Source organism: Varanus komodoensis, unplaced genomic scaffold (genome assembly GCF_004798865.1).
Source record: "Varanus komodoensis strain SLA01 unplaced genomic scaffold, ASM479886v1 scaffold27, whole genome shotgun sequence".
NCBI classification, from domain to species: Eukaryota; Metazoa; Chordata; class Lepidosauria; order Squamata; family Varanidae; genus Varanus; species Varanus komodoensis.
In genome coordinates, this window is record NW_025335701.1 from 12,071,537 (window position 1) to 12,091,385 (window position 19,849).

A 19,849-nucleotide genomic window follows, 5' to 3' on the forward strand; every position below is an offset into this window, starting at 1 on the left:
GAAGCCCTCTGGGTGGCCTACTGCGCAGTTCCCCCCCTCCCTCTCATGGCGCCACGTTCCTGAGCAGCGGGGTGAGGGAGAGGGCTGGGGCGGAGGCAGGTGCCCATTGGCCTCTGCGTGGGTGGGGCATGGTGGCCCCGTTGCCTTTGCAACCTCCACCCCCACTTCCTCTGGACCAGCGGACAACACAGGCCTGGCCGGGGCGGGGGTGCTTGGCTTGTTTGGCCATTCTGCGTGTGCACACACCCATCAGCCGCATGCTTCAGGCTCTGCTTGTTTTCATTTTGGGCTTATGCTGGGCAGGACGAAGGCTTGTCTCTTTCGTTCACAGCCACGGCACCTTTAAGAGATGGCCACAGTAAATGTAATCTTTTTCATGGTCTCTGTGCATCATACGCATGGGATCCATGCCTGTGTGGAGTATCGCTGCAGCCGTCTTTTGTAACTGAGGAGGTGGGGGGGGTCCCCCACCCTCTCAGTAGTCAGGCCACAGCTGCTTCGCTTCCTCCTTGACAACCACTGTGGCAACAACGTCGAGGCTTCTGGGTCCAGGGGCTACATTTCTGCGTGATGGCTGAGCTTTTCTTCCTTTCTTCCTTCGTCTTCCTATTGTATTTTTCTCTTTTGATTGCTTTTTTCTTTTTGTTTCAACTGTACCTTTCTACAGTTTTTAATGGTTGCTTCACTTCCTTCAGGCAACATGGCCCCCGCAGGTGCTGCTTAGAAAGTGTGTGAGGTGTGAGGAAAAGCTCCCACAGAGAGATGGGCACTTACTTTGCTTGTTGTGCCTCAGAGAAAGGCATGGGGCGGATGCTTCCTGCCAGGCACTCTCAAACCGGGCAGACTGTTTAAGAGTGGGACACCACGGCCTCCTGTGACCCAAACTCCCTAGAGCTCAGTTGCACTGGATCCCTGGAGTTGGTGCTGCTGCTCCCTGTGTGAAACCCATGTGGTGTTGGTACCCAAATTTCCTTTTGGTTTCAAGGCCACAAGGTAAATGCCTGTAAACACATCCTTGGCCACGGCCCCTGCACCGGAAGCCTAGAAGCTGGTCTTCCGTGTGCAGGTTCCATGTCCAAGGGGCTTTGGTGCTAACCCCGAGAAAGGCTCAAAGGTGTTCACCTTGGGAGCCTTCCTGCGCCTGAGAAGCTTGTTCTAGAGGGGCAGCTCGGTGGGCGTCCCTGTCCAGAGCAGGATGTGTCCTTCGCTGAGTTGCTCTGTGGTTTGGACGGCATGTTGAGGCATGCTGACAGCACAGCTAGTTCGGATCGATTTCATGGCGGGGTTTGTATGCATCAGGTCATTTCCCTTTTTTCCCCTGAGCAGAAGAGGAGGAAACCATGCATGTTTCTGAGCCTGGAATAAAGCCTCATCTCTCCAGCACTGTGCAAACTACATCGACCACCGTCTCCATTCTTCCTTCTCTTTCCCTTCATGACGATAACCGAGGTTCCAGGGTGGAATCCAAATTTGAGGAGGAAGAAGAAGAGGAAGAGGAGGGAACTGACAAAGGGCAGCCACAGAGTGAGTGAGAGTTTTCCTAGCTTGGGGTGCCAGTCTAGTTAAAAGATTGAGTAAATTATTGTCATCAGTAGCTGATGCAATCAAGGATCACAAGTGAGGTGAGGCAGCCTGGGCAGCAGTCCACACAAATGTTTACCACCCTGTTCACCCCGCCCCTGCGTACCGATTTTTCTGTTTTAATTAGGAAGGATTCTACAATGACTCTCAGAATTAAAACCTGTATCTCAGTTTAAATCAAGATTCTTTCTCTTAGTTTTCTCATTTCTCAAGTCAATGTGTATATTTGCCTTGAGAAAAGACTGCAGAAAAGCAGCATGAAAAGCAGTCGTATCATGTACATGATGGCATCGTGAGTCTTCCTGTTTTACTGATATGCGTGTCACTCCTGTACATTAGTAGAGCACCAGTCTTGACACAATTCTGTGTAGGCAAATTAAGTTGACGTTATTAAAATCAGCAACATTTTTGTACACTTCACATTTACACAAATTCCAAAGCAGATACAAGAATGTAATAATTTAATTTAATTAAAACATTTATATCCCATCCTTTCTGATGAACAGCTCAGAAAGGCTTACAGAGATTAAATAGCGTATAAAATACAATGATACAATAATTAAAACAATAAATAATAAATCAACATAACAACCACTTTCATAACTAAGGAAAGAAAAGAATAAAGAATGTGACTGTGGAAATGTTAAAAACATCTAAAAAGCCTTAATTATTAAAATGATGGTTGAATAAAAAGGTCTTGACCTGGCACCAAAATGAGTATAAAGTATAAAATAAAAACAATGATTCAATATTAGAGATAGTTCAGGACAGCTCAGGGCTAGGGGAAATCCAAAGCAAAAAGACAAGTGTTTTATAAATATTTAAAACAATTTATGTGCCACTACTCAATAGAAATCTGTAGGCTATGCACGGACAAGAGGGCCTCCGCTCAAGAACACAGTGGCCTGAGAAAGAATTACATAGAAGGAGAAACCCCTCAAATAGTAAACCCTCTAACTTAGGAATAATAAATCAGCAGCAGCAGCAGCAAAAAGAAAAGAATTCCAACAAGCCCAGCGGGATCAACTACTCCAGAGGATAGATTCCCACAGATGCTAGCGGACTGACATTCATTGAAATAGCTGCATTTCAATGAGAGAGATTTCCTCACATACCAGCTGGGTACAATCACCCCAAAAGCATTAATTCTGACTTTGAAATGCATACGCATGCTTAATATTGTATTTGCTACTGAATTTCTTTCATTGTTGCTAATGAACTTACGAAGTGGGAATTTTTTGGCAGAAGAATTAAATGCGTGAAATTTCCCCAGAAAACCTTCTGTCCCCATCACTGATTGTTACTGGCTGTTATTGATTCAGGTATTGCTTCTCTCTCGTGAACCAGTCTGAGAAGGTTTGGCTCCCTAAAATATGTTGCACGTGTCTGTCATTTCATTATTTCCCAAAGAAAGCAGCATCACCAAAGGACGGTGGCAGTCTGTGGCAAAGAGTGCAGCGGGTGCACCAGTCATTGGCACAGCGGTGGGTTGCCCTGCCCCACCAACCCTCAGCTGGCGTTTGGACTGGGAAAGTGAGGCAGGGCAAGGGCCGGCGGCCTGGCAGAGGGCTCCACACTCGCCTGACAGGGCTTTCGACAGCCTAGAAAAGGGTTGCCTAAAAGTGCAAGGCAAGAGGGAGGGAAGGATCCATGGCAAACCTGGCAAATGAAAACAGAAGAGAGATTCTTGCCTTGTCTCGCAGGATCAGTACAGACCATGCAAGAAAATAAGCTCACACATACTTGCTTAGGTTGCTTCTGTTATGCAGATTGCAGGTTTCTGAAAAACACCAAAGTCTGTTGTGGAGCACAAGCTTAGTGGCTGCAGCAGCAGAGAAGATCTGTATGGGGCAGTCGCTTGCCAGACGGGAGGGCCCCTGCTTCCATCTTTCCCCGGGAGCTCTTGGGAGGTATTTGATGCTGATGCTAGCATTTGACAGGCCTGTCTGTGCCCTGCCCCCTTTCCAGCCGGAAGTCAGCAGAGCCTCACCAAGCATCAGGAGGCTGTGGGAGAGCTTGACAACAACCCCGTTTCAAAAGCCATCGCTCGTCACCTTGGCATCGATATCTCTCCAGAAGGACGGGCTGCCAGGAACCGCAGAGGCATCGCTGTCATAATCCACGGGGCTCCCCTTACAGGTACAGGTGCAGAGGGCCCCCTTGCATAGCCGTGTGAGGAATCTGGATCCCTGAGGGATTTCCCAGTGCAAATCCACCACACCGTATTCTTGTGCAAGCCCCATTTTAAAGGAACCCAGCATTTGACAGGCACCTGCCAGTGGATTGTCAGTTCAGCCTCCCTTAAGTGGGGTAATGCGCTTGCAGCTTCTTTGCAGCTCCCAGAGGGCTGGGGAGCAGTGCCGGCATGACTCCCCCATGGACACTAAAGGGGGGGATGGCAAAAGCTGAGGATCTTACTGAGTGGAGTGGAGGTCCCCCCAAACATCTCCTTCCCAGCCAGAAGCACCCAGGCTGCTTGTTACAGTTCTCATTGTGCCATGAGACACTGTGTGTGTGTGGGGGGGGGGGAGGCGGGGGTGTTCTCTCCTCTGTTGGGCACCTTGGAGAGGAGGTACCCGCTTCCTCTTGGTAGTGACAACACTCCTGAAAGGGCCCCGGCGGAGGTTTGATGTGCTCCCATTCACACTTCTACAAATAAGCACATTTGCACTGATGGGAATAAAAAATTGAACAATTGTGTGTGCGCATGCATGCGTATTTCTGGGCACACAAAGATTTAAGAAGAATGCTAGGCACTCCCTGGCAGCCTCTGCTTTGGCACTTTGAAGGGGAGCTGGTGACCACCCAAACAAGAGGTGGGAAAGCTGGCTGCCAGGGGAGCTGTTCCAATCTCCAAAATAAGTAAGGGGGGGAAAGCCTGCAGGAATCCAGAATGGGGCACCTGGGTCCAGCACTGCCCACCTTGCGCTCTGCTTGAGCGCTCCTGGAGTGGTTCTGAACAGAGACATAGAAACAGCGCAAGTCAGAAGGGGTCTCCCGGGCCATCTAGTCTGACCCCCAGCTCCAGCTCCGCTCACAACATGCCCACCATGTGCATGTCCAGCCTGTCTCTCCCAGCCTGTGCCTCTGCTGCTCTGTTGCTCTGCCAAGAGGCCAGAGCCAAAAGGGCTGGCAGTGGCTGAGCGTGGCCTTATCAGTCCCTCAGGCTGGTGGCCCCGCCTGGCAAGACGGCAGCAGTTCCTTCACGGCAGCGGTTCCTTCACTTGTTTTATTTCTGCACTGCCCAATAATCAAAGCTCTGGGCAGTTCACAAAAAGAACGGCGCGCACATCATGGGAACACGAGATGGATGCACGGAGTTGCGGAAGCGCCTCTCGCCCTGGCTCTGGCGCGTGCGTGCGTGCGTGCGTGCACCGCCTGACGTCTCTGTCTCGGGTTGCTCCAGGGAAGACGAGCGCGGCCGTGGCCTTGGCCAAGCACTACAGCGCAGCCTGCTTGTCCATCGATCTGGTGGTGCTGGAGGCCATCTCTGACGGGAGCAGCTCAGCTGGCCTGCGTGCACGGGAGCTGTGCATCCGAGCAGCAATAGAGCAGGCACAGCGGGAGACTGAGGAAGGAGGTAAGTGAGGTGGCCGGCGGGGGAGCCTCCAGCAGCGCGGCCCACGTCCTCAGAGCCCAGCCCTCCCGAGGCAGGAGGGGTGGCTCCGGGGGCTTCCGCTGCCTGCGATTTCTGCGGTGCGCATCGCTCTGTGTTTCTTCCCGGTCAAGGAGCCGAGGGGCAGCCGGCTCTCGCTCTGGGCGCCAGGCTGAGCGCAGAGGCCTTGGGCAAGCATGCCTCGGACGGCAGCCAGCAGAGCTCGGAGTCCAAGACGGGGCCGCTTTCTGCCGTCTCCAGAGGCTACAGGGGAAGCTCCGTGACCGCAAAGGGCAAGTCCGAAGGCCATGCGTCGCAGAAGCAGCAGCTGCACCAGCAGCCCGACCCCGCTGGGTCCCAGGTGAGAGTGCTGCCCTGGCCCCTCCCACACTGCCCAGAGGCCTGCTGGACTTGCTGCCTGCCCTGCCCTGGGCTGCTGAGTCCACACCTGTTGGCCTTCTGCAGCGCTACAGCATCAGCCGCTGCTGCTAGGTCACCCCTTGGCTTTTGCCTAGCTGTTGGTGTGGTCAGCACCCCTGCACTCCTCTCCTGGGGCCGGTGGGGGCCACACTTTCCCAGCCCAGGGCATGAGCTGAACGTTGGCTGCGGGTTTCCTTCGGGGCCGATGCGGCCGTCTTGCCAAGCAGCCCCTGCTTTAGCTGGGCCTTCCCCTGGTCTGACCCCAGGCTGCCCAAGGTGAGAGGATCGTGGTGTGGAAGCAGAAAGGGAAGCCATCCGTGCCGTGTGGCCTGGGTGGTTTTTGACGAGTGCCCTCTGCAACGTGCCGTGTGCAGGTTCCGTCCAGCCCCATTCCCAGCGCGCCAATCCAGCGGCGCCTCAGCCTCAGTGCCAGTGTGGCCGGAGATTATGGCCTGATGAGCTGCGTGCTTCCAGAAGAGCTCTTGGTGGAGATCCTTTCCGACCGGATGCAGGTAACCCGATGGAGGGGCTGGCCAGAGAGCCCGAGGCCCGCAGTGAGGTGGGGCAGGTGGGCTTGGGCTGGCTCCTCCTCTTCACGGCTCTGCTGTCTGCTGCATCCCGTCTGGGCCTGGGGCAAGGACAGCGTGAGGCAGCCTTGCCTGCCTTTGGATCGGAGACGCCTGCTCCTAATCTCGGTCCCTGCTCAGACCTGATAAAGAAGCAGGGAGAGAAAGGAGCATTTGACCGCTGCCTCTCAGCCTCAGTTTTGAGTCTGCAAATCAAAACTATTAATGGTCTACCTCGCATGCTTACTGTGAGGGGAAAGCACTACAGAGCAACCTCAGTCAGGGAGGTCTAGAAGGAGGGAAGCAAATTTATTCAGAACAGGTGATGCATACGTGAGGGAGAGTTCCAGCTGGCTGCCAGGGGCAGGGCGAATACGCTGGTGCACAGTTTCTCACTGCACGTGCCCCCTAGGGAAGCCTCTTCCCTTTCCGCAGGTAAAGCTGTCTGTCGTATGCATGGGAGGCAGGCAGATAGGCCTGCGTTTGCTTGCCAGCAGTTTTGGGGCGCACGCACCGGCGGAGCTGTGCTGCCTTGGACGTGCAGGAGCATCCTTTCCAGCAGCAGACACGGCACGATGCATGTCCAGCAGCGGCCAACACCTTACCCAGGCCTCATGGGCTGTACCTTTTCCCCGGACAGCTGAGTGACTGCTATCGCGGCATGGTGTTTGATGGGCTGGAGACCCTGTTCGCTCGCAGCCCTGTGTCGGCTCTTCTCTGCCTCCTCAAAGCTATCAATAACAGGCGCTACATCTATTTTGTGAACCTGTGCCAGGATTTTATTGCTATGAAAGCCAGAGAGAAAAGCAAGCAAGTGCAGGAAGGTAAGAGGGATGTGGGGAGTGAATGTCCCTACACACGTGTTGTGTTCAGCTTGGAGCAGGCCCAGTTCCTGCACTTTGCTTGCACCCCCTTGTAGCCAGCAGAATAATCACATGGGGACAGTAGGAGGCATAGAACTTGCCGCCTGGCTTTGAAGCGGCCCATGCTTGCAACCAGTCTCGGGGATCTGTGTTTTTCTTTGGTTTGCATAAAAGAACGGGAAAAGCAAGAAACTATTGCAAGAGAGAAGGCTCGTCTGCAGGAGGTGGATGAAGAGGCCTATGATGCCCTCACCGAAGAACAGAAAATCCAGTTTGATAGCGAACTGTTGCAGGCACTACGTGAACGAAAAAAGAGGTCAGAGAGCGGATCCTTGGCAGGCCCGGGCATGTTGTTCTGGCCCCAGAGGAGGTGGGGCAGTGCCATCTTGGAGGGAGATCGCACATCTCTGCTCATGAATGCACGTGGGCCCCCAGTTGCTGCCCTGTTATGGTGCCGTATCGTGCCATTTTCATCTGCTGTTCCCAGGACTGAAATGATGAGAAGCATTGCCCCTTAGGTGTGTTGGGCAGGACAGCTGTGCGAGAGATGGGAGAACCAGGCCCAATATCTCTTGTCCTTTGTGAAGATCTCTGGGTCCCTTTGCGTGCTGGATAACATCCATCACTGGTCTAGCAAAAATATTTATTTATTTATTTATTTATTTATTTAGAGAACTTATATGCCACCCCATTTGCATAAGCCTCGGGGCGGCTTCCAAACCATAAATAAATATAAACGATACAATTGCATAAAATATTGGAAACATCCTGGCAAAAGGGTTAAAATCAATAAATAAAATTAACAATTAAAATAAAGTTTAAATAAAAAGGTCTTGGCCTGGCGTCGAAAAGCAAATAACGATGGCGCCAGGCGGACCTCTCTGGGGAGCGCGTTCCATAGGTTGGGCGCCACCACAGAGAAGGCCCTTCCCCGGGTACTCACCCTCCTGATATCTTTCACGGAGGGCTCCCGGAGAAGGGCCTCTGCCACCGATCTCAAGGGGCGGGAGGGCATATATGGACGTAAGCGCTCCTTCAGGTAACCAGGTCCCAAGCCTTTAAGGGCTTTGTAGGTGATAACCATAAAATAAAAAATATGTGAATATTTGAGTGATTAATTCATATGTTCATAAAGCGAGCCAAGCTGGGTCAGAGCTAAAGTCCGCCCAGCTTTCCTTCCGTTTGCACAGTGGCCTAACTCACGCAAGTGGGACAGGATGCAGCAGCATGTTCCCCCACCACTGGCAGCCCACTGGCTCTGGTGCTGGAGGCGGCATGTGGCCCTCAAGACCAGCAACCGTGGATTGGCCCAGCCCAGTTTTAAGGTTGCTCAAGTTGGTGGCTGTCTCTGCATCTGATGGAAGCACCTTCCGTGGCTGAACAACGCTCTGTGTGAAGAGTCCGTCTGTTTCTCCGACTGTTAATTCGACTTGAGCAGCACCATATGCAACCCTTTGCAGGGAGCTGGAAAAACTTGCTCGGGAGCTGGAGGAGAAGAAGCACCAGCAGGAGCTGGAGCGCCTGCGGGAGGAGGAGGAGATGAAGAAGAAGAGCAAGCGGTACAGGAGGGAGGCCGGAAAGGAGAAGGAGGATCCTGTGGGGAAGAAGGGCCAGCCAGCAGGGAAGCAAGTAAGGCCCAAGGGCAGCCGCTCCCGGGGCGTGGCACAGCCGGGGGGCCCCCCGCCGCAGGGTGTGGCACAGGGCGATCCTGCGAGGTGCAGTGCTGGCACAGCACGGCAGGCAGAGGTCGGTCTGCTGGGTCAGACCAAGGGCCCCCCCTCACTTGCAGCTCCGTGAAGGGATCGACAGGGGCTTCAGATGCGTGGGCAGAGAGTCCGCGATCTGTCCTGGGAACGCGGAGGTGGACGGCACTCGGCAAGGTGCAAGCGCCTGGTTGCCGCACCTCAGGAGAGCGTTTGCAGGGCTGGGACACGTGTGGAAGGGAGAAACTGAGATTATTCTGGGGCTGGAGCCGCTCCTGCGAGAGGAGAGGTTGCACCATGTGGGGCTCCTTGGCTTAGAAAAGAGGGTGAGAAAGGGGAGACAAGGCCAACGTGTGCAGAATTATGGATGGTGTGGTGGGCATTTTCTTCTCTTTCTCATAAGCCCCCGTGGAGGCATCCCATGAAGCTGATGGTGGGGAGATTTGGGGTGGGCCAAAGGAGGTCCTTCTTCACACAGTGCATCGTCACACTCTGAAATTCCCTTCCACAAGGTGCTGTGAGCCACCTGCTTGGACAGCGTTAAAGGGACTGCAGTGCCCTGGTAGTAAGCCACCTGCCTTAACACGCTTTCTCCATTTCTTTGGCTTCATCGATGCAGAATCCCCCCATATCAGCTTTCAGGTCTGATGGGAGGCTGAATGAAGGGATAGAGCGGAAACCGTCTGCAAAGGAGCGTCCAGATGTGGGTGTCAACGACAAGGACGAGAAGAAGAAAAGGTACAGAATGGTCCTGCCAAACGAACAGGGGGCGGCCCTGCCTCCACCCCAGGAAGAGGAGGAGGTCGACAAGGAAGTGCTGAGCGAGAACGAGAAGGCCTTGGCACAGCGGTTCAAGCTCTACGAGGCAACCCAGAAGGACATAGTGCAGCTGCTCATGTTCTGGGACAGAGTTCAGTTGGCCCAGCTGCAGCCGCCGGGCTCCGAGGAGAAGCCGGAGGAGGTGGAGGATCAGCGCCAGGCCCCATCGGGCCGGAAGGGCCGGAAGGACCGGGAGCGGGAACGCCAGGAGAGGCTGGAGAAGGAGCGCGCGGAGAAGGAGCGTGCGGAGAAGGAGCGAGTAGAGAGGGAGCGTCTGGAGAGGCTCAAGGCCCTGGAGGACAGCCGAGCCACAGGCCAGGAGGGCGAAGGGGGCGAAGGAGGAGAGAAGGATGTGGGGGTCCCATACCTCGAGATCCAGGTACTCAGCTCGGAGGATTCTAGTGGCAAGAGGATCCTGGAGAGCGGCAAGCTGCCCGATGTCATGCAGGTGGGCCTCCTTGGCATCCCCTGCTCCACAGCCAGAGGGAAGGGGCCACCTCCAGCATCAGTGGCCACCTTGGAGGTCACCCTGGAGATATGAGGTCCTTCGTGCTTGTGGAATGTTGGCTTTGGGGTTCAGGGCAGGTAGTTGTAGGTCAGCCAGGCAGGAGCCTAATATCCCAAGATTAGCGTCCCCAAGCATTCTTCAGTGCAGGAATGCAAAGCCCTAAGCCTAGGGGCCTCATCCAGCCCGTGGGGGTCCTCAGTCCACCCTGCCCAAGCCTCCTTGGCCTCCTGCAGGAGTGTGGGTCCTGGCGGGGGAGCAACCAAGCGCAGCCGCAGGCCATTCTGGAGGGTCCCCCAGATAGCCACGGCCCCTTCGTTGTCTCTAGGTGGCTTCCGCCTGCTCCCCACTTGGAAAGGTCAAAATGCTGGTGGCGTGGCTTAAATCTGAGACATGGCACTGCATTTGGTGTTTGTGGGCCACACTTTTACTTAGAGCCATGCCCACTGCGGAAAAACAGCCCCCAGAAGATTTCCTGAAATCAGATTGGATCCTCAAGCCCAAAGAGGCTCTTCGTACCCATCTCAGACTGGAAATAATCCAGGTTCGGCCGGATGTGTTGCCTTACGACACCTGGGTCTCTTCTTGACCATCGCACAGTGCAGAACACAGAACAAGTTGCAGGCAGCCAGAGTGCAGCTGAGCCTTAGGAAAAGCTTCTCGACTCTCAGGGCAACGCAGCAAAGGAACCCCGGACCTCAGGAGGATGTGGGCTCTCCCACACCGGAGGCATTGAAGGGGCAGCTGGACAGCCACCTGTCAGGTGCTTGGGCTCGAAGCCCCTTCCAGCTCCACTGTGTGAGGATCCTGGGGCTCGCCATATTTTTCTTTTCCACCAAGTGAAGTCAAAAGCGAAAGCCAGGCGGCTCAATTTTTATCTGCGCATTGATTGGATTGGCAATGGCAGCAGCAGCACGTTAGCGTGGCTTTCTCTGTCTCTGCAGATCTTGAATGGGCTGGGCCTGGGTCCTTCGGGGCCCCCCATCCCTCCCACGGCCTTCTTCTCCGTGATCCCGTACCCAGAGAAGCGGTCAGCGCCAGTCCCTGGGGAGGCTCTCAAGCACTTCACCTTCCTTGCTCCTGAGGAGCTGAATCTGGATGATGAGAAGAAGGATGCCGATGCCGGTGCAGAGATGGGGGCGAGTCCCCCTGTGGCAAAGGTAGAGGGCTTCTCTCCTTGATGGGGCCAGTCCCTGCTGGAAAGGCAGGACCAGACGGGGGTGGTTGAGCAGGCTTCCCTCCTGCCTTCGAGGGTTTGGAATTACTCAGCCGATGGCATGTCTGTCCTGTGTGGCTACCAGAGCCCCCGAGCCATTTGCATGGCAAAAAGGAGGCCCAGTGTGGTGCCGCCACCGCTCTGTCCAGGTGGGCGCTCCAGCCCACTCACCTCCAGCCTGCTGCTGCTGTTCTGAGACCTGCTGGCCTCGGCCCCGGGAAATGCCGCTGCCCGCACAAAGGCAGTGGCGGCAGGAGCCGGGGAGCGGCCCTTCTGGGCAGCGCGTGAGTTTGCCTCTGGCTCTCAGCAGCTCCTGGGCTCTCTTTGTCCTCATGCGTGGCCTTGAACCCAGGGCCACAATCAGAGCAGAGGCGGCCCGTGCTGGCCTCATGTGCCTGGGAGCAGGGTGCTGCCCGCAGACATGGCGTTCCTGCGCGTGTGTCCCGGCCTGGCCAGTAGGTGCCACGAACTGCCCGCAGGCTCTGGTGCAGCACTGCCCACCAACCTGCCCCGAGGTCGTGGAAGTGAGCACAGCCTCTGCCAGGTGGCAGGGCAGAGAAGAGCCTCCCGCCAGCCCCCCCACACTCATTCCCATTGGGCCTGTTAACTCTTCTCCTTTGGGATTTGAAGGGGAAAGTGCCCTTGGATTGCGATCCTGAGCGACTGCTGTGTTCTAGTCTTGGAGGCTGTTTGGGGAGGGCTTGGTGGACAGCTGCAGTGACAACTTGGCAATTATACTGGGGTCAGGAAAGTGCCCCAATTAAAGCCAAAGGGTACTTGACCTCAATTTGCAAAAAGCACTTAATGGGCATCGGACATTAATGAAGGGAGGGAGGTAATTATGCCGGAACCGAGATGCGCTTTGCAAAGCAAGCAGGGCTGCAGTGTCCTGAAGCCCCTGGAGCTCAGCCCTGCTCCCGCTGTATTCCCACCATCCCAACAAAAATCTCCCCCAAGCTGCTCTTTGCCCTGCAAGGAAGGCTTTGTCGGCAAGTCCAGGAGCAGGCAAAGCTCTCAGGGTTCTTCTCCAGCCTGGCACCCGCAGATGTGTTAGACAGCAAACCCCATGGTCCTAGTGACTGGAGTGATGGGAATTGCAGTCCAACCCTTCCAAAGAGTGACACATTGTTGAATGGTGCCATACATCACGGGCTGCTCCTGTCCGCACACGCAGAATAGCAACAGTTCAACTTGACTTCTTTCCAGTTCCAGAAGGATACGGTTCCCTCTGCTTCCCCCCTCCTATGTTTCTGCTGAATTTCAGGAAGAACAGACCACCCCGACTCGAGGCAAGCTCAGGAAGGAAAAGTCGGAGCTAATCCGTGACGCTCTGAGGGAGAAGAAAGCCACAGCCCGTGGCAGGAAGGGCCCTCACCCTAGCCCAGGCACAATGACAGCCCTGTCGGAGCTAGATCAGGGGGGGCTGACAGGGGAACCATCCAGTGAGAAGCTTCTCAGGTGAGGGAGCGAGGAGGAGGCTGGCAACACCCAAGGCGGGCCTGACTCCTCCGTTCCCAGGGGTTCAGAGCTGGCGGGAAATGTTGGCCTGCCTGGGACTGGCCCTTGACCATGAGGCCTGCCCAGGAGAACCTCTCCTGAGATGTATGCAGTGCATTCTTCCCTGTATCCTAAAGCAACGTACCTCCTTCCACGGTTTTGAGGAAGGCTCTTCATGCTTCATCTTTCACAGGCTGAGCTGCTTCCGTTGGATTGTTCCTGCAAACGGAGAGGTTTCAATGCGCCTCCATTTCTCCTCCACCAGAACCGGGCTGTTCGACCAGGTCCTCAACTTTGAGATCATGGGGACCCGGAGACAATATCAGGTGTACTGCAGGGGTACCTGCACGTACCCAACCATCTGCCAGGACCCCATGTGAGTTCCCGGAGGAGGGCACCGAAAAGTCACACAGGCCCTCCAGGCTGGGTTCCAGAGTCAGTCTTTGAGACAGACTCCGGTCCCCTTGTGCCCTGGGAAAGCCCACCTGCCCTGTATCGTCACATCCCAGAAGGTGTTGCTCCAGGCAGTTGGCCTTGGCCCCAGCCCAGGGATACCCTCCTGCAGCTGGCAGATGTGTCCTTGGTTGATCTGTGGCCCATCTGTGCCTTGCTTCCCTGTCTGGATTCCGCGTTCGCTTTCTTGTTGAAGGCAGCGAGGAGGAGCGTGCCCAGAGGCAGCTGTCCTTGGCTGAAGTGGCTGCATGGCCAGCCATAGCGACAGGCCACCTTCCTGCTGTCAGCTCACCTCGTGATGCCCACAAGGATGTTGTCTCCTCTCTGCTTATGTCATCATTGCTTTGTACCAGTCCAGATGTGCCTCAGGCAGCCTGTTGGCCAAAATGCTCTCTGCATGTAGGCAGCAATGGAAGCACTTCCCTGAGCAGGGGGATTTCCCAGCGAATGGCTGCAGGGAGGTTATGCCATCCAGAAACAAAAGATAATTTCCAGATCATTTCCAAGATCACGTTCAGAAACCTTACTCTGTTAACAGTTGTGCTAGCAGAGGAGGGGCTCCATCTTGGGGATCAGGCTATGTAAGGACTCGTCTGCATTGCTGGTCCATGGGCAGGGCTCTGCCTGTACCGCAGGGTTCCAGACGGCTTGCCTGTTTTTTCCCCCCGTTTTCTGTTTTCACTTGCGAGTACATTCTGTTGAGTTCAGGGTGGTGCAGAATACGGCAATGCGAGTGCAGTCCTTTCATACCCTATAATTTGCCACTCAGCTCCTGCTGCATCTCTGGTTCTCTGATCCAGGATTGTATTTCCCCACCGTAAGAAGAGCATCAAACCTGACGAGATCATCTTCAAGAAGTACATCATGAGTTTGGGCTTGTTCCACTTTGGGCCCCTGCTGTGCGGGAAGTCAAGGGAGAAGTAAGTGCCCGTTGCAGTGGCCGCGCCCGCCTGCTGGTGGCCGCGCCCCAGCTCTGAGGCAGGTCCCGGAGAAGCCTGTCACCTGGGCGCCTCAGCAGGGGCTGTGTGGCGGGGCTTGGCCCACAGAGGCCCACAGGCAGGCCGTCGGCATGGCCAGGGTGGCAGAGGCTGGCAGCCAACCACTAAAGGGAATCTTCCGCCTCTTGGGCCGCGGGAGGAGGCGTCAGAGTGGCCTGCCACGGGGGCTGCCGCAGGCTGACCGCAAGCCCTTGTAGTTAGTGTCGCCCTCCTCCCCGTGGCCATCGCTGCCTCACTCCGCGTGTGCACAGGTACAAGGCTGCACGGTACCCCAATCACTTTGAGAAGATTACCATCTTCAACACGTCCCCTCTGGAGGCGGAAGTGCATTTCTTCTTCAAGCATGACTCCAAAGCAGTCACATACCTCTTGGACCCTCCCAGCCTCACGCTGAAGCCCAGCGAACGGCAGGTAACAGCAGAAGGCGACTGTCCTTTCGACGGGCACTCACTCTGGCGGCTCCTCCCTTGAACGCTTGCCTTGCCTTCCCAGGTGTTGACTGTCTGGGCCTATCCGACAGCCAGTGGGATATTTGAGGACAGCATCGTCTGCTGCATCAAAGAGAACCCGGAGCCCGTCGTCTTCCGGATCTGCTGCCAAGGTGTTCGCCCGGAGCTGGACCTGGACCGCCGTCAGCTGCATTTTGAAAAGCTGCTGTTGCACAGGTCCGGGCCTGGTCGATCAGGCAGCTTTGGCCAATTCCAGTTTGCCTTCCCTGTTTAAGAGCCAAAGCTTCCTTGCTCTGTTTTACCTTCCTTGCTGTGTTTTTGTCTTTTGTCTCCAATGAGCTACCCATTTTTCTGACAAATTGAACAATTTTGAATTATGAAATAATTTATTTCAGAATGGTGAAATTGCTACCTAGCTTTTACTACCGCCAAATGATTTCTAGACACAATGTCACAGAAATACTGTTCATAGCGAGGTGTGATATTGCTGGAAATGTTGATGCTCTTGCGGGAGGGACAGTGGTTTGGAAGAGATGTTTCCACTCCTCTCTGTAAGATTCTCAGTATAATTACTGCTTATGTTTCTTAGTAACATTTTTTACTAATAGACATTGAAGAATATTCCAGGTCATGCTCATTTTCCCTACATGTTACTGGAGTCAGCATGCCATAATATGGGATGAAAATGTGCATTCTCGACACCGTATTCCTGTTTTATAGCGTTTATAGAGAGGTTGTTTCAGTGAGTGAGATGCTTTAACAGTCCATGGTGTGGTTCACCTGTAGCACTAATTCATAGCATGGCTTGTTTAATTCTGGCTTGGTGTAAAGTGTGAATCCAGACATACTAACAAACCATAGTTCATTAACAACCATTCTAAACAGAGAAGCCATTGTGTGTTGTTGGTTTGTGAATTCTGGATTGTTTAAACCATAGGTGGTGGTTCTGTGTAAACCCAGAACCATGGGTTGTTTTGTGAAGCTATGGTGGTGACAAGCAAGAGTGATGAGGAAAACAGACACTCCACGTGCCAATGTACAACTCCACAAAGACAGTTCTGCTTTTCTACTTTCTTCTTTCACTTCCATCTGGAGTCATTTCAATTCAGTGCTGCTTCCTGCCAATAAGATGGTATCATTTGTATATCTTAAAGCATTGCTGATCTTCCACTGATTTTTCTCTTCTTTTTCCTCTGATCCTAATCCAGCATTCCTTATGTTCTGCATACAGACCGAGCAGACAAGGAGATAAAATACATCTTTGTCTGATACATTCATCTGCAGAAAACCATTTTATTTCTCTAGAAACACCCATTTCTGACAGGGCCATCTGTAGATTCTCATGATCCGCACCATCAGAGGCTTTGCTGTAGTCTATAAAGCCCAGACCAATCTTCTTCTGAAATTCTCTGGTGTGCTCTAGCAATCCATGTGTATTTGGGGTATGATCTCTTCTTCCTTTTCAGAATCCAGCTTGAACCATACAGGGTGGGACTCTTCACTGAAATACCTTGAGTGTCACTTTACTTGCATGGGAAATCTGTGGAATGGTCCTATATTTGCCACACGCTCTTCCTGTCTGTGGGCTGCTGTTTTGTTTTCCATTTTTGCTGGCATGTTCTTGTTGGGACCAATTCATGCTCTGCAGCTTGGAATAGTTCTCTTGGTACTTGATCTACCCTGGCTGCTTCATTCCCTCCAAGTGCTTTCCGAGCAGCTTTCACTTCACTTCACTTTACTTTCTAGTATTGCAGGCTCTTCCCTGTCGTTTTCCTCTTGGAAGGAGTCTGCCATCTTTTTCTCTCCCCTTTACAGTCCTTCCCTATATTCTTTCTAGCTTCTCTTTGTCCTTGCCAGAAGTGCACCCCCCCTTGGATGAGGGGTTCGGGGGTCTGAGAAGCCTAGCAGGGCCACCTGGGGTGCACCAGCTGTGTGTACGGAATGCAAGCCCAGTTCCTTCGGCTGAGGGGCTCCATACTAACAGACCCTGTGGGACCAAAGGTGCAAGTGGCCGCATTCCCAGATGGGTAGCCGGCCCAGCATGAAAAGGGAAGGCGAAGGTTCCACAGGCAGGGATCCCAGGAGCGGAGTCCCCAGGAAGTGCTGCTTTTTCGGCCTCTTCTGTCTCTGCAGAAAGGAAACCAAGTCGCTCTACCTAAAGAACTTCACCCCACTGCCTGTGGCATGGCGGGTCAGCGGTCTGGAGAACCTCGGCGATGACTTCTCCGTCTCCGAGGACATGGGCCTCATCGAGCCCTTCTCTGAGTACTGCCTGCTGGTGCACTTCAAGGCCACCAAGGCCCTCAACATCAAGAAGGCCATCCGCTTGGAGGTCGGTCCCCAGGGCCCCAGCCAGCTCCTTTGCTCCTGCGCTATGGGGATGGTGCCGGGCCCAGGGCCGGACAAGCCCCCTTGCTTTGGGAGCCAGGCCTTGGATTAAAAATGGTGTGTGTCTCATGCAAAGCCGTCTTGTCCTGCCAGGTGCCCTGCATAGCTGTTGGGCTTCCAGCGCCCCCAGCTGTGCCTCCCCTTGAAGCTGCCCTTGAGCTACAGACCCGTCAGGAAGGACTGCTGGCACCATGCACTGCTGCCCCTGCGGCCAGTTGCTGAGCTGGGGGGTGCCCTTCCCTGGGGACATCCAGCCAGCTCAGCTCCTTACCAGGTCACATTTATCTGCCACCACTTCCTGTATGTGTCCCAGCACTCCAGGAATGCCACGTGCAGCTGGCATATCCTGGTCTAAAATGATCCAGGGCTAAAACAAAAAACCGCGAGCAGTGAAAGGCAATTAAAATACAAAGTAAATGTTAAAACAAATAATATTTTCAGTCAGGTTTTATCAGAAGAACTGGAGCTGTCTGTTCCCTAGGAAAGGCCTGCTTGAATGTCTTGTGCAGTTGCTAAAAGCAGAGCCATCCCAGGAGGGGCTGTTTGCATTGAAAGAGGGTTCCCTGTTGGAGTTGCTCATCTGCGTGAAAAGCCGCGTGAATGGAAGTGTGCCTGCAGCGTCCCATGGGTGGGGTGGGGCAGGGGGCACAGGAGGCAGGGGAGTGAGCATGAAGAGGGATCCTGTGGAAGTGACAGCTGGTTGAGCCATGGCCAGGACTCAAGGGCTGCCCCAGGAATGTCCAGGGACTCCAAGGAAGTGCTGAGCAGAGGGGACTAACCTGCTGCCATTTCAGGTTTCAGATGCAGAAAACATCCTGGGGATTGTCCAGATTGAAACCATACAAATCATTGCTGAGGCCTACGACGTTGCCCTGGACATCAGTTTCCCCAGAGGTGGGTTTGGGGCTTCAAGCCTGGATCACTCTTGGCCAGAAGGATGTTGAAGGTGGACCAGGGTGGGGAAGGACCAGCAGGCCCTCGAGTCCATCCACAAGGCAGGGGTGCCTCCTCAACTTATTTCCCTGCCCACGTGTGCCGTTCTTTCAGTCCAGCCCCGCTTGCCACTGCGTGTGCACCTCCCCGCCCATGCAGAGGTGTGCGTTTTCTCACATATTCCGACGCTGGCAGGTGCTGGACCTGTGCAGCAGCAGAGAAAATGCACACCTGGCATGTGGGATGTGTGTGTGGCGGGGACAGCTTGCTTTGCACGCACCTCTTGCCTGAAAGGAACCTTTCCTCTGGGTTGGGGGCAGGCGGTGTGTTCCGGGGCAGACATGCCTACCGTGGGACCGCCAGCCATACCTCATCTTCCGCCGCATGTGGCCACTGCAGGTACGAATGGCACCCTGGAGTTTGGAACTGTGAAAGTCATGGACGAAGCGAAGCAGTCACTCTCCATGAAGAACAAGGGCAAGTACGAGATTGCTTACAGGTGAGTGCTGGCTCGGCTCGTCTTTCCTCTCCTGCTGCCCTGATGGGGGCACCTTGCCTGGATGTTGCCCCCTCTGGCTGCCAGACGCTCCAGTCCCGTCCCATGCTCCGGCCACCGCCGAAATGAGGGGAGCCCTCGGCAGGCCTTCTCCACTTCTGCAGTCACGCTGCAGCGTGAAGGACCCCGGCGGGTGGCCCTATTAGTCTAGAGCAGCGAAGGCAGCGAAGGCTCTCGTGACCCCTGCAAGGTTTACGATCTCGTGCGTCGATTGTGCTACGAGCCCATGTGGACCGGAGTCCATTTCTTTGGGTGTACAGACTGCTGTGGAGAAGTGAGATGGTTCTAGCCTTAAAGCCTGCCTGAACAAACATTCAGGTGGAAACAGCGCGAGGCAGAAGGGGCCTCCCAGACCATCTAGCCTGAAACCCAGCTCCAGTCCGCTTTGCTCATGACATGGAGGCGTCCCTTCTGGCACCACACCCTGAGCCAGTCGTTCACCTCAGTGACCCTCCTATCCCTGGCCCAAATCCCCGGCCCAGTGAGATCGACGAGAAGGCCACTTGGGCCTTCAGCTCCCTGAGTTCCTTCCCCAAGGCCTCAAAGTCCCTGGCGGTCCCCCCCACACCCTGCCTGGCCACATCGTTTGTGCCCACATGGATCACCGGAGCAAACAAGACGCTCCACTCTGTCCTTCACATGCCGGATGCGTGCGCCCGGCAGGCAAGAGACCTCCTTCGCCTCAATGTCGGGACGGCACGCCGCCACCTCAGTGCCCCTCAGCAGGAAGTCCCCCATGACGATTCCCTGCCACTGTCTCTTCCCAGTGGTGGTAGGCAGCCATGCCCTGGCCCTCGCCTCTCCTGCAGCGGCCCCCTTGCCGCTTGTGGTCCCAGCCTGGGGATCCTGCTGGTCCCCCGAGGCCTCAGCCCCAGCCTCCCCAAGCGGAGAGAACCTGCTTCCCGGCTCCAGATCGGCCCCAGGAGGAGGCGGACGTGCCGGCCTCCCCCTCCTGTGGGTGACCTGCCTCCGTGGCTCCCCGGCTGTTCCTCCCGTGCCCCCTCAACCCTCTGTCTGGAGGGGGGCTGCTCCCGGGGCACCTGGAGAGCTCTCTCGGCCCTCAGGCAGCTCATCGCCTCCTCTAGGAGGGTCACCCGCTGGCACCGAGGGCAAGTGTAGCCCTGCCTCTCCTGGAGGAGGAGGGCAAACATGTCGCAGCTGCCGCAGCGGACGGCAACACCCGTGACTCCCGCCAAGGCCATCTCCTGGCCTGCCATTGGGATCCCTTCCGAGACCCTGCCTTGGTCCCCCGCCTTCTCTGTCCTGCAGCACCCCTCACTCGCCCAGTTCTCCCAGACAAAACCCCA

At 55.0% G+C, this 19,849-nt stretch overlaps 1 protein-coding gene across 1 annotated transcript in view; it reads left to right on the top strand.

Moving 5' to 3' along the window:
* The window catches only part of HYDIN (HYDIN axonemal central pair apparatus protein), a 108,597-nt gene that overhangs the window by 60,611 nt on the left and 28,137 nt on the right, over positions 1–19,849 (top strand). The window contains exons 37-54 of the mRNA XM_044433931.1: positions 1,327–1,524; positions 3,550–3,720; positions 4,988–5,161; positions 5,311–5,537; positions 5,971–6,108; positions 6,803–6,986; positions 7,200–7,341; positions 8,486–8,684; positions 9,348–9,995; positions 10,997–11,219; positions 12,537–12,726; positions 12,959–13,141; positions 14,019–14,138; positions 14,468–14,627; positions 14,709–14,881; positions 16,799–16,997; positions 17,848–17,947; positions 18,386–18,485. Coding sequence (XP_044289866.1) covers positions 1,327–1,524; positions 3,550–3,720; positions 4,988–5,161; positions 5,311–5,537; positions 5,971–6,108; positions 6,803–6,986; positions 7,200–7,341; positions 8,486–8,684; positions 9,348–9,995; positions 10,997–11,219; positions 12,537–12,726; positions 12,959–13,141; positions 14,019–14,138; positions 14,468–14,627; positions 14,709–14,881; positions 16,799–16,997; positions 17,848–17,947; positions 18,386–18,485 — 3,529 coding nt within the window. The remainder of the gene's footprint in view (positions 1–1,326; positions 1,525–3,549; positions 3,721–4,987; positions 5,162–5,310; positions 5,538–5,970; positions 6,109–6,802; positions 6,987–7,199; positions 7,342–8,485; positions 8,685–9,347; positions 9,996–10,996; positions 11,220–12,536; positions 12,727–12,958; positions 13,142–14,018; positions 14,139–14,467; positions 14,628–14,708; positions 14,882–16,798; positions 16,998–17,847; positions 17,948–18,385; positions 18,486–19,849) is intronic.